The sequence below is a fragment of the Channa argus genome, chromosome 15 (assembly GCF_033026475.1).
Source record: "Channa argus isolate prfri chromosome 15, Channa argus male v1.0, whole genome shotgun sequence".
NCBI lineage: Eukaryota > Metazoa > Chordata > Actinopteri > Anabantiformes > Channidae > Channa > Channa argus.
The window spans coordinates 12,089,890-12,102,493 of NC_090211.1; the positions used below are offsets into that span (position 1 = coordinate 12,089,890).

Genomic DNA, 12,604 nt, shown 5'->3' on the forward strand with positions numbered 1-12,604 from the left:
AGGAACAGACGGACAATACGGACATTTCTGTAAAGTGTGGTTTTGGGATAACGTTTCACATAAGAAATTTATCTAACTTCTGGACAAGAAGTGTCAGAACCAGAAATATACACATATTTTAGTGACTTTAGTGTAAACATCATCAAAACTAGTTAAAATTACTTTTTTGTTTAGAAAATGTATTGATTGATAGGATTGAGGGTATAAGTATATTACCGATCGCTGTTGATAAAAGGGAGAGCTGATATTAGTTATATACTTTAATTACTTTATGTAAACTGTTCATAGTAGATCTTGTAGTAGTTTGTACTGTTGCTGCACAGGTTAATGAAATTAGTAGAACAGCGCCTCTGTGTGGTCAAACTGTGATCAAACACAAGAGGAAATCACACTCATGTATTTCCTGTTTGGAGCGACATGACAGCTAATAGAAAGAGACCTGAGCTACGAAAACAGACAAAATGACCTTATTCTACTTTGTAGTTACGTTGGGCATATTTAAAGTCTGACATTTAAGTCTTTATTTTTTTATGATGGAGACAGACTTGTGTGCAGCTGCTGCTGTAAAGAGCCAGTTAAATCTGCTGCGGGATATAAATAAACCTTTCCTCCATTATGATCAAACACACGTTTCTTATGGTGAGACGTTTCCTCTCTCCACGTCTGCGCCTCTTCTCTGGCGGACATGTAACTGAAGATGTGTGTGAATGGACAGACTCCACAGACCTCACAAAGCAGGCGTCTCTTTACGTACATGTGAGCTAATTTTTGGTAAATTTAACTAATGGAATATTTCATTGAAGAAGGATCTCACATACATGCAAATGCATGTCCACAAGCTGATTTTAAGTCCAGTAGATTAAAAAGAAAATGCTAATGTAATGGCATAGACAGTAATTCTTTTGTTTTCATCACCTCCCTTCTCCAGTGGCCTTACTGTCTCAGGAGATGCTCGTACTGCAACTTCAACAAGTACATACCCAGAGAAAACAACTACCACATCATGACGGAGTGCCTTCAACAGGAGACTGAGACATTGCTGCAGCTTAGTCAGGTATCCAGGTATGGTGATTTGTTTGTTGTGATCATTTAGGATCATCTGCAGCTTTCAGGACACACTGTCATATCTTTTGCAGCATCACTTCAGTATTTTTTGGTGGTGGGACTCCAAGTCTGGCTCACCCTTCAACAATAGCTGTGATCCTGGAAACTGTTTCCAAGCGGGCAAGTCTATCTGATAAGGCTGAGGTCACACTCGAGGTCAACCCTACTCCTGAAGGAATGTCAAAGTTAGAGGACTATTACCATGCTGGAGTGAACCGCTTCTCCATTGGGGTCCAGGTAAATATAAGCTTTTTGAGTCTGTCCAAAAATTACATTGTTTGCTCTGTGGCTACATTTCCCCATATCATATCACATCTGCAATCCTTCAGTCTTTGCGGGATGATGACTTGATATTCCTGGGAAGAGACCACAGTTCTCTTCAGGCTTTGCAAACGATCGAAGAGGCTCGGAGGCTGTGCCCTGGGAGGGTGTCAGTGGATGTCATGTTCGGACGTCCCAAACAAAGTGTTGAATCTTGGAAGAGGGAGTTGTCTGAGCTGTTGAACATGTGTGATGATCATGTGTCGTTGTACCAACTAACACTGGAGCGAGGCACCCAGCTCTTTAAACAGGTGCAGCAAGGAAAAGCAAGTGCGCCGCTCGAGGATGTGACAGCAGAGATGTACGAGTGTGCCAAGAGCCAACTCCGACAACATGGCTTTCTGCAGTATGAGGTGTCAAACTTTGCAAGACATGTAAGTGCTCAGCAGAATGACCCTTAGTCACGGATTCTTTCAGAGCTGGGCTGCAACTAACTATTGTGACTATTAGTGTTCAGATTATTTTTAGTTCAACTATTATTATTTATTACATCTATGAAACTGTAAAAAAAGTTTTTAAAAAATTTCACTGAGCTGAAAGTTATGTCTTGTTTAATTCAGCTAAAAACCTAAAAAAAACAAAAAATTACTTAAATATTCAGTTTACAATGATGCATAATAAAGAAAAGCATCTTCTTTTTTGACAATCCAAAATATCCAAAACAACAAGAATAAAATGATCTGAATATCAAAATAATTGCCAATAATTTTTTCTGTGAATCATCTAGGACCCATTTTGATAAGACATAAAAATGCACTGCAACAGCACGGACAAGACGAAATATGACCATCCTGTAACTCTAAATCGCTAAGTAAATGTAAACGTACACAACAATGAACAACTAATTAATTCTGCAGTCATAGCAGAAAAATATTTGAGGCTGCTTTTAAGAATATTAGTCGCAAAAACAGTGCTAATATGCTAATTTTAAGTATAGTGTTGAGATATTTTTGTCTGAAACAAAGTGGTGGCCCAACCACCAAAGATGGTCAACATGGTTGAACACTATCCCTGCTATACATTAGCAAACACTGTTGGGAAAACTGCTATTCATCCAGCTTTGATTTAAATGGATGGATAGGGAAGTGAATGGATGCGTGCTGCTATTTACAAATTTGAGTGTGAAAGTACATTATTTAATTAAGTAGAATATTTTTCATCTTTTGTATTTGTTTAACAGTCATCACAACATAAACTGTTCTTTGTCTAATGTAGAATGCAGTGAGCCATCACAATATGAGCTACTGGAAGGGAAGACAATACGTTGGTGTTGGTCCAGGTGAACTATTTAAATTTAGGGCAATGACTTATACCTATAATTGTAAGTGTGGAAAAGTTAAATATATTATTTTTGTCCATCTTAGGAGCACATGGCCGGTTTGTTCCCCGGGGGGAGGGAGGTGTCATTCGTGAGGCCAGAACACAGACTCTGGAGCCTGATGTATGGATCCGTGAAGTCAAGCAGAGGGGGCATGGGACACGGAGGAGGATTCAACTCCACCATCTTGAACAGTGAGCTGTTACACTTACTGGCACCAATGTTGTGTCTTGTAATGTGTGTGGTTATCACTACACAAGCGTTATGTCTGTGTAAAATGTTACGTATCAGCCAGTCCACAGTGTGCAAACTGCCAAAATGTGAGAAACATATAGTCTTTGCTGTACATGTGCTTGGTGATTCAAACATTCTGTCCTTGTGAAACTCTATTATCTGTCACTGTGAAGTTGTGCGATGAAAGGTGTTTGTTTGGCAGACTGGAGGAAGTGTTGGTGATGGGGATGAGAATGACCAAGGGCATTAATCACAAGGTGAAGCACACACACAATGAAACCTTTTTTATTATCTGAATCAAATGAACTAATGGAGAACATTCTGTTCAGCGTAGTTTATTCTTCACAGTCAGTTATGGTGAGCTTTTGTATTCATTGAATTTTATGAGCTGTGATTTTTAAAATTTTCTTTTATGTTTGAAAGCACTGGGAGTTGTTTAGTCCTCAGCTGAAACTCCATGAAGCCTTTGGTACATCTATCAATGTCCGAGAGTTGCTACAGAGTGGACAACTCATTCTTGATGACAGGTGAATGATATGATTATCATTTTTTAATTTTACTAATTATATAATTTGAAACTTGAACACCAACGTTTTTCATCGCCACATGTGATAAAGAGACTCCCCGCTTGTGTAGGGCTGCAAATAATAAATATCCTCATTATTATCGTTATTAGATTATTAATTTGTTTATCATATAGTATAGTAACAGTAATAGTAATAATAATTTTACAAGTATAACAAAAAAGCCTGACATTTGAGAAACTGGAACCAGGGAATAAGGAAACATTTGCATGACATTTTACAAAAAAGAGTCTTATTTAGACAGTTGCCAAAGATTTCTCTGCCATGCAGTTAATTGATTAAGTGTCAGTGAACTACAGTGTGGGAGGTTTTTATGTAGGGCCTGAATTTACACAGATCCCAATGCAACACATCAGACAAATACACCTATTTGTTTATTTAGTGTGGAACATATTTGTGGGTGTTTTAAAGTAAGTGAGCCCATGTCTTCATTAATTGGTGTGACTTCAACTCAACATTTCCAGTAACTTTTTAGCAGACCTGCTAAATGGCTTGAAGATATTTTAGTCCATTCGTGCTCACAGTCCTGGCTTGTGTGTTCAACTCAAGGACATTGTTTGGCGTCATTGCATGAAATGCTAGCTTTTTGCTTTGATAGAACAAAGTGTGTGTTTGGGATTGTTGTCTTGGTGCATGATTCACTTTCCACTAAGCTTCAGTTAATGGATAGATACCTTGTTGCCTTTTCCTACATCAGAGGGATTTCCTACAGCTCAAATTATAATATTACCACCCCCATCTTCATAGTTAAGATATGGCTCTTATGCTAGAATGTAGTATTTGTTCCCCACCAAACATAACTGATTCTCATGCAACATTTATTTGGTTGATACCATGGCCTTAAGCAAGAATAGATGGGGAGCGGCTTCCTTCTTAAAACTCGAGCCTTCACACCATTGCTGTTCAGTGTTCTGCTGATGGTGGAATCATAAGCACTGATATTTGCCTATGCAACAAGGGCTTGTAGTAGATGTTACCCTCGGGTTCCTAATCATTTTATGGAGGCTAAGACTTCTTGTTCTTGGTGTGATATTTGTTGTTCCAGAAAAACCTGAGGAGGCTAACCACTGTGTTGAAAGCTTGTATGTGATGTCCCTGTCATTCGACTGGTGGCGTCCAAACTCTTTAAAAATTATTTTGTATTTGAGTGTAAACAACTCAGAAATCTCCCTTGTTTGAGTCATGACAAACTTATACAAACATGTAGTGTTCAGATTTCTCTTCTTTAAATAACTCACTCTTAAATACGCACATCTGATTGTAATCCCATTTGAATAAAACGCCTGACTCTAATTTTCCCTTCAAGAATTTTTTTTTCTTACATATTTTCCACACAAAAATATGTAAGATTTTCCCTAGTAAGTGAATGAACAAGTATCAGTTGTCTCATTTGTTTAATCGGGTTCCATTTAGCTGGTTTTATGAAGACAAAATAAAAAGAGGAAGAAAAATAATTGTGGAAATTGTCTTTTTGCCCTTTATATTAGAAGTCTGCGCTGCTCCTGGGATGGACTTGCCTTACTAGACAGCATACTGCCAACTCTACTGGTGGAGCTACAAACACAAATCCTTCAGAGAGGATAAATGGGCCACAGTGACAAACGGAGAAGACATCCAAGCCACAATGACAGTGATGCTAATGGAGCTGCAAGCAGACAGGATGTGTAGTTAAAAACAAAAGTATCTACATTTAAGAAGGATTTTGTTTAGACCCTTAACTCCTCCATCATTTAACAAGTGGAGAAGCCAAATCAGTTTAACAGGTCTTATTTAAGATAGGTGCTACAACATTTAGAAGCATTTTTCGATAGCCAATACAGTTTCCCTCCTGTTTGTTACTTTTCGGTTTAGCACATCCTGACCAATATTAATCTGTACACTGACTTTTGTAATAACAGAGATAAAGCAGGTGCCAGGGGGTGTATATCTTATTGTCTCCAGCAATGAAAACTGCATCATTATAAGAATTTACTTCACACAGGTGTGCATGATTCATCTCTAGTTCCTGTTTTGTAATTATGGTAATTAAGCAGTTCTCATTAGCTCATTTTCCTTCAAGCATAATATAACTGTTACTTGCAGGAAATTGTTTTAAGGTAATGTGAATACTTGTTTATTATGCCTGTGTTGAAAATTCTTTTTCAGTAAACCTTCTGAATAATTGAATCTCAATTATTATCCCATATATTGTAGCTATGATTCTGTGTGAATTAATATGAACCTACAGCTCTGCTCTGACTACCTCAGGAGATTTTGAGACCAGCTATGAGTTTTTCATGAATTCTTCTAAGGTAAAGTTGGCTAAAATCTTCGTTAATTATTCTATTAATTTCTTGCACTTATAATCAATGACAGAAAGAAGGAAAGAGAGGGAAAAGAGAGAATATTGGGTATTTTATAATAAACAGCAGAGCAGGGTTACAGTAACATGAGAGAGGAGACACGGGCGATCAAAAAAATGCAGGTGTTGATGCTCAGTGGCTGTAATGCAGAACTGGGGAAACCGCATGAACCTTGGTCTCTCAAAATGACCAAGAACACAAAAAGCGATAAATCGTATCAAAACGATTTTAAGGCTATCAGCGTCTGGAGGCTTCAACGCACGCTGTGATGTATTTTATGTGACGATGTTAAATAAAATGAAGGTCACATGATGATTTGGGGAAATTCACGACTTCAGTTATAATGGGCCTAAAAAGAGTTTTAGACGGCTCTGTCCCGACTGTTGGCTTAACACTATGGGTTTTATAGTAAATAAAGAGTGTGAGAGACACATTATGAAGGGTTGATCTGTTCGGTCAGTGGCGCAGTTATCAGGTAGGGGTTCTGTCCATGGTACTGATCCCCCCCCATCATCATTAAAAGGCTGAGTGACGCTCCAACTCTTTGTCTCCTCGAAATACCACGGTGATGACTGCCATTCACAGCATCGTGGGCGCTCACAAGTTGCACGAGTATCTCGTGTCCAATGGGTCGGTGTCTGAGTCACTTCCTGGCGTAACTGAGCTCCCTCCCACACACACACGGTCAGGTTTTGCATCATCACTTGAAGACAATGAACTGCTTACGTTCATGAGCATGGTTTAACAATGAGTTAAATAAGTGATAAATAAGATCATTTGACTATTCAACAAAGACAACAACACGCATATGACAATTAGAAATGTTCAGCTTTTTATTATAAGATACAGTTACATATACAAAAACAATATGAATGCACTGGTCCAGCCAGGTGCTACAGAGTATAACTCCTTACATGGTACAACATTGCAGCATACTACTACAATTGGTTTTTCGAGAAAGACCACAATTCATTGAATCTGACACTTCTCGGGTTTGTTGTTTTGAGTGCTTGATCCAAGCACCAGCCGCAGGTCGCTGGTGAAGCTTGGGCGGCGCGCCAGAGGGTCCACTGCGGCACAGGGCGCGCTGAGTTTAGTCGTCCTATTCCCTCTCCGACCCCGCCGGCCGATGCACAACGACTGGTAGGTGAGGATGGACATGATCTGATGCCTTGAAGGACTGGTCTCGCCAGGCAGTCCGCCTAGAGTCGCTAGGGCTTGGAACATATCTTCAAGTCCAGTGCCGTCCTTAGCGGAGGTTTCGAAGAACGGGACATCCTCACCGAGGATCCCTGTTACCTCTGATCGACTGACGGCTCTCTGCGCGTCTAGGTCCGCTTTATTCCCGCATATCACGACGCTCACTCTCGCTGGCTTTTTTAATTTGACTAACTTTGCCTTTGCACTTTTGATCTCGTTCAGCAGGTCACAGACTTCACGGAAAGAGTCGCTGTCATCTAAACTAAAGACGAGCAAAAAGATGTCACCTGGAGAGGATAAAAAAAAAAAGCTTGTCTGATTATTAAATTACTTACAAAGTCTAATTACATAACGAAATCACAATTATTAATTGTTTCATATGATGCTGCTATAAACATAATTTCAACCATTCATAATACTGGCTCACCTGTCAGGATAGTTAACCTCCGTTTTGCAGGGAAGCCCCGTTCCCTTGCGGCATCCAGAAGATCAACCTGGTATGCCTCTCCTTCTATGTGGAACAGTTTTCTGTGGAAGTCCTCGATTGTGGGCTCGTAGTGCTCCTCAAATTCTCTACCCAAGAACCGCCGGAGGACGTTGCTTTTCCCTACTTTGGGTGCGCCAAGCACAACTATCCGGTGACAGTTCTTGGGATTGATCAAAGCCATCTCCAGCGGATCCACGGACCTTTTGGAGAGTCGATCTATCGATACCGGCAGATTGCCAGAACTCGAGGATCTACTCACAACCACGCTCTTATCCGGTTGTCTCAATCGCCCTTGTACTGTTTTGATGATGCCCATGCCTGTCTTGGATATGTTTGATACACTGGGATGCTGGAGGACAGGGATTAAGGCTGTTCTCTGCAGGACTGGTTGGTGATGCCCGGTAAAGGAGTTGAACATTTCGAAGATGCCATCAACGGGAAGGTATAACTTCTCAGTTGTGTTCATCTCCGTGTTCTTCCACGCGTCTCCAGACACCGAGAGGGTATCAAAGTCTTACTAACCGAGTTTCTTCCCCATGTGTGAGCTGAAACAGAGCGGAGTGGCGTCTCTTATACACCCACAGCATGCGCAGGTTGTGCGTCACATCTCATCCTGAGAGCACATTCCCTTTTTAGAGACAGAATCCTCCAAACAACAAAAAGCAAAGAACTGACACAGGCTGTAGATAAGTCTAGAAAGATACAGTCTGCATTTTTTATGGTGCAGTGTTCTAATTTATTTTAAATCACCCTAAATCAGAGTTACATTTTGTACTGACAGAAGTCCCTTAGAAAAAAACGTTAATTAAAAGTACTAATAGGTTCAGTACATGGGGCTGTTTTAAAGTGATCTTCAAATTACATTTCATGAGCTTTCACCGATTTAGTTTTGTTGTCATTTGACTGTAAATTATATTCACAGATTCACAGAAACATTTGAGGTTAATGATGAAATCAAGGTTCCCTGTTTCATTGTGAATGAATGAACTGTATCTGCATACAGTAAATGCCCAACTCCCTGTAGTCATGGACAGAGGAGGTGTAAAGTGTTAGTAGCCTACTAATTATTTGTGTTCACACTCCATTCTGGCAGCACTTTCATGGCAACAATAGGCTTATAAGTGGGTTTTTAGTTTCATTGTAGTCTGGTTCTCATAAAAAAATATATATATATATATATATATACGATCATATAGCCCCCTACGGTTTCCATAACTAAAGTCATATATACATATATGCCTGAACACTCTGACATCCCTGTAGACTTGGGATTTTGTTATTCATGAAGCCAGTCAGTACTTGAATACAAACTACATTGTTGTTTTGCAGTGATCACGACTTGCTGTCGAGGAACAGCTCACTCTCTGCTCTGTGATTCATGAAGCCTGATGATGAGTCCTCTACTCTGCAGCACATCTATCTTCAGGTAATCTAATGTTTTTTTCCTCTGTACCCACTGTAAAAAAGGGGGGGAGGGGACTACAAAGCCCATAAGTGAAAAAAAAATATTTATAGAGAACATGCATTCATTTGCATCCACATACTGTAGGCTACAGATATTTTACACTGAATTTTTGCAAGAGAACACTGTGAAAGCTGAAGGACTTATCTTTCCAGCCACTTTGTCAATTGGTTGCTCCATGGTGCACACTATTAACTGTGTTTTTTCTCCGGTAAACCATTCTTTTCACAAACCAAGGCCACTCTGAATGGACAGCCCACACAACAGATTCTTCTTGGGGACGTGAAGCACTGGGTAGATAAAATGACAGGCTCATTCCACTGACAATGTTAATCTCAATTTAATAACTGCAGATAAGTGCTGCAGCCAAATAATAAGTTATGTGGTTCTTTCCTAGCCTTAAACCTCATAGGGTATATTGGGCAGACAAACATTTTGGTACAAATCTCTGAAGTACATAAAGCAATGCTACTCACAGTACTATACACAACCACACAGTGAAATAAGAAATATTGTCTGTATCAAAACTTAGTACTTGTGGGCTGATGTAACCCCAGTTATCTTCTATATTCTAAGGAGATTATTTTGGCAGCATCAAACATCAACAAAGCTGTAAGATAAGATGACATGATATATAAAACCAAAAATGCTGTAGTTGCATGATTTTGAATTGATGGTGTGTTTCAGAAGTTCACTTCAGTTTATTCAGAGATCTCAGTTGTAAAATATGGTTAAATATGATGCATTTTCACAAGCTCTACGGTATATAGGTACTGCCTAAATTAGGCCTGCTGTTCCAATACTTTTGGAGGGGACTGCATATTTGCTAGCTTGTGTGAGCAATGAGGAGGAAAAACCAATATTAAAATGCAAATTTTAATGCCACTAGCTCTGTTATAATTTACCCAGGTGAAAGGCACACTCGTGTATTAGTATTAAGTACCCTTAGTCAAACGTCACAGTTGTATAAGCACTGACACACATGCTCTCATTTGCTCACACCATGGTTGCATGAGTAAATATAGAAACTACTTCCATTAAATGTGGCTTGGTGCGTATTCATGGTAATAATTTGACCCCATCATGAGCATCGTCAAAAAATTAACATTTTTTTAAGCATAATCTTATGACTACACAACCTAGTCATCTGTTGAACTCCACAGTCAGATTCATGCCTCACTTTATATTAAACTTTAATTAATATGATCCAGCATCCAGCAATTGGCCTCTTTGTGGTGCTGTTTCAACACCACACCTACACAATGTTCATAGACTATAGGTAATTCAAAAAAGTTAAGGTCAACATTTAAATATACGAGCCAAGCTTAAATTAAATTAAATAATAGCTCAAAATGTTTTTGTATGAGGCTTTTTAACTTATGTGCAGGGACTAAAGATGTGAGTATCAATTTTGGCAAACGTTGTCACATTTTAGTGCACTCTAAATACAGCTTTACTGCATCACCAGTGCAATAATAAATTGACTGTTAGACTACAATTATTTCATTGTCTCAAACTACAGCCTCACAGCAGACTGCCACCTCTTTCCCTCTTCTTAACTGCATTTTACCACTTGCTCAGGTAAGCACAGGGTGAGCTAAGCAAAGACAAAACACACACGTTACAGAAAGTAATTAATAGAGCATAACATGTGACCTTTTCACAAGAGTATTCTAAAATCTTACTGTCAGCTAAAGATTCCGTTCAAAGTTTTAATAACGTGATTTACAGTTTACAGACTCAGAGAGAAACATGACCTGCCAGGAAAGGAACACTATCACTAGAGGGCAGCAAAATGAAATTGATTTCACACAAGATGATCAGCGTAGAAGGTCATCAGCTTTACATATTTTGATTATTTAAAATTATTTCCACAAAATACTAAAACAGCAACATGAACATTCCCACAATCATACCACTATTCTCCAGAGACTGTGTAATTCATCATTGCTTTTATTCTGAAGAGCTATTTTTAGATCAACTATTATGCCCATATTTTTCATAATGAAGAAACATGTCACCCAGTGCAACAGTGTGACTCACTCACACCATTTTCCACCAGTGGAGCCCAATACATATTGACATATTGGTGAATTTCAATTTTGGATACATATTTTATACTTATGTTCATGTTTTTGTGATTTTGTTGGGATTCACTTTAAATAAAAGCCATTTTTAAAAATACTTAATCTTAAAATAACTGATCAGTTGTTGCACACATTTTGTTTTTGTAGTATTGAGCATTTTTCTGTTCCTCTCTCACTTTCAAACACAGACGAGAACACAAGAGAAGTCAAATTTGCTCTCCTGCATGACGTCACTGTTACCCAGTTGTAGGCTGGTGTAACTTATCAGTCCTCTCTCCTCCCCCTCTGTTTTCCCAGACCTTGCCTGCATGTCACCCCCACCACTACCTCCCACCCCCCATGCTGACCTCATCAGGCCTTTGTTGGGAAACAAAGAATGTAGGCATCTGTTTTCAGTAGAAAGAAAGACTTATAGGTTGTAAGGCAACCTATAGGAGGAAGAGGCCAGAGGAGCTAAAATAGGTTTATCATAACTGACCCAATCAGTGAGAGATAAATGAGAATGACAAACAAGCTGCACCAAACAAATTTGTGCTCCCACAGTCCAGAAAGCACTTTATAATCTCATTTGAAGCACTTATCTGCCCTCAAGAAATTCCCCTTCCATTTATAGCCAAGTTTCACTCTCTGTTTGATGAAGTTTTGATTTCTGTACCACTTTACCCTTTTGTCGTCTCCAAGAGTCCTTTGTTGTTTCAAGGTGGAGCTGGTATTTCCTGTATATCCTGCTCCCTCAGCCAGCCACTGACCCACTGTTCCCTCCTGCGGCTTCTCCCTCTGTTGTTATTACTAACTCAACTTTGCGATATAAGCTGTCTATACTTTCAAATGCATCTTGCAGTGGATTGAGATCAGTATGGACCATGTACTGAACCGCAGCCCATGTACATAGAAGATTTAGGCCTAGTATAATGCACAAAGATGTGCATTCAGACAACATCCCATTAGTGGTGATAAATAAGTAAAAAGCGGAGATGCGATGATTAAGCTGCTTAAAAGGAAATGTGGTACTTTGCAGAACCCCTCTGGGATAACATGCTCACTCACTGTCCAGGAAGTGTTACAGCATAGCTTCTGTAAAGGGAATTACAGGGCCCGTGGTGAGTTTGTACACACCTTATCATATAGGCTATTTCATTTACATCTCACTGCAAAACTCTAATATCATCTGCCTGTAGGGTGGGTGTAATTTATGCAATATTTGGATATTATATTACATGTGGTGAGTTTTGCACAGTGCCCTTCTGAAACCAAATAGAGATGTTGCTGTTTGGATAGGAATAAAAGCTGTAGGCTGCTCTTAACGTATCTCCAGTTACACCACGCAGTTGTTGTGCGCCTGTAGAGTGTAATCCTGTGTGTGAGCCACCTGCTTCAGTCAGTACTGATGCGTTTCCATCAGGCAGTGAAAGGGTTAAGAGTGACTCTTCCTGCACCGGGCCGCCCTCCCTCTCCATCCATTTTT

The 12,604-nt window shown here is 39.4% G+C and overlaps 2 protein-coding genes across 3 annotated transcripts; one reads left to right on the forward strand and one right to left on the reverse strand.

Moving 5' to 3' along the window:
- The first annotated feature begins 387 nt into the window (after positions 1 to 387).
- rsad1 (radical S-adenosyl methionine domain containing 1) lies at positions 388 to 5,727 on the forward strand. Of its 2 annotated transcripts, none has more exons than XM_067478274.1 (9): positions 388 to 756; positions 929 to 1,062; positions 1,137 to 1,341; positions 1,434 to 1,799; positions 2,641 to 2,704; positions 2,790 to 2,937; positions 3,180 to 3,234; positions 3,401 to 3,504; positions 5,049 to 5,727. In XM_067478274.1, the coding sequence occupies exons 1-9, from the start codon at positions 616 to 618 to the stop codon at positions 5,143 to 5,145; spliced, it is 1,314 nt and encodes a 437-aa protein (XP_067334375.1). In that variant the 5' UTR covers positions 388 to 615; the 3' UTR covers positions 5,146 to 5,727. The 2 variants fall into 2 exon arrangements, with proteins under 2 accessions (XP_067334375.1, XP_067334376.1); XM_067478275.1 differs by having other exon boundaries at positions 634 to 771.
- A 985-nt stretch (positions 5,728 to 6,712) lies between these two features.
- Positions 6,713 to 8,310, reverse strand: rasd2a (RASD family member 2a). The gene is made up of 2 exons (XM_067476334.1): positions 7,531 to 8,310; positions 6,713 to 7,390 (listed from the first exon to the last, which is right to left on the reverse strand). The coding sequence occupies exons 1-2, from the start codon at positions 8,054 to 8,056 to the stop codon at positions 6,873 to 6,875; spliced, it is 1,044 nt and encodes a 347-aa protein (XP_067332435.1). The 5' UTR covers positions 8,057 to 8,310; the 3' UTR covers positions 6,713 to 6,872.
- Positions 8,311 to 12,604: the final 4,294 nt, after the last annotated feature.

Bases quoted from the DNA above. Each gene is read 5' to 3' on its own strand.
- rsad1 (XM_067478274.1), top strand. From the start codon at position 616: ATGATCAAACACACGTTTCTTATGGTGAGACGTTTCCTCTCTCCACGT. The intron at 1,800-2,640 runs GTAAGTGCTCAG...TGTCTAATGTAG, and splicing joins TGTCAAACTTTGCAAGACAT to AATGCAGTGAGCCATCACAA. The intron at 2,938-3,179 runs GTGAGCTGTTAC...TTTGTTTGGCAG, and splicing joins CAACTCCACCATCTTGAACA to ACTGGAGGAAGTGTTGGTGA.
- rasd2a (XM_067476334.1), bottom strand. From the start codon at position 8,056: ATGAACACAACTGAGAAGTTATACCTTCCCGTTGATGGCATCTTCGAA. The intron at 7,391-7,530 runs GTGAGCCAGTAT...TATCCTCTCCAG, and splicing joins GAGGTTAACTATCCTGACAG to GTGACATCTTTTTGCTCGTC.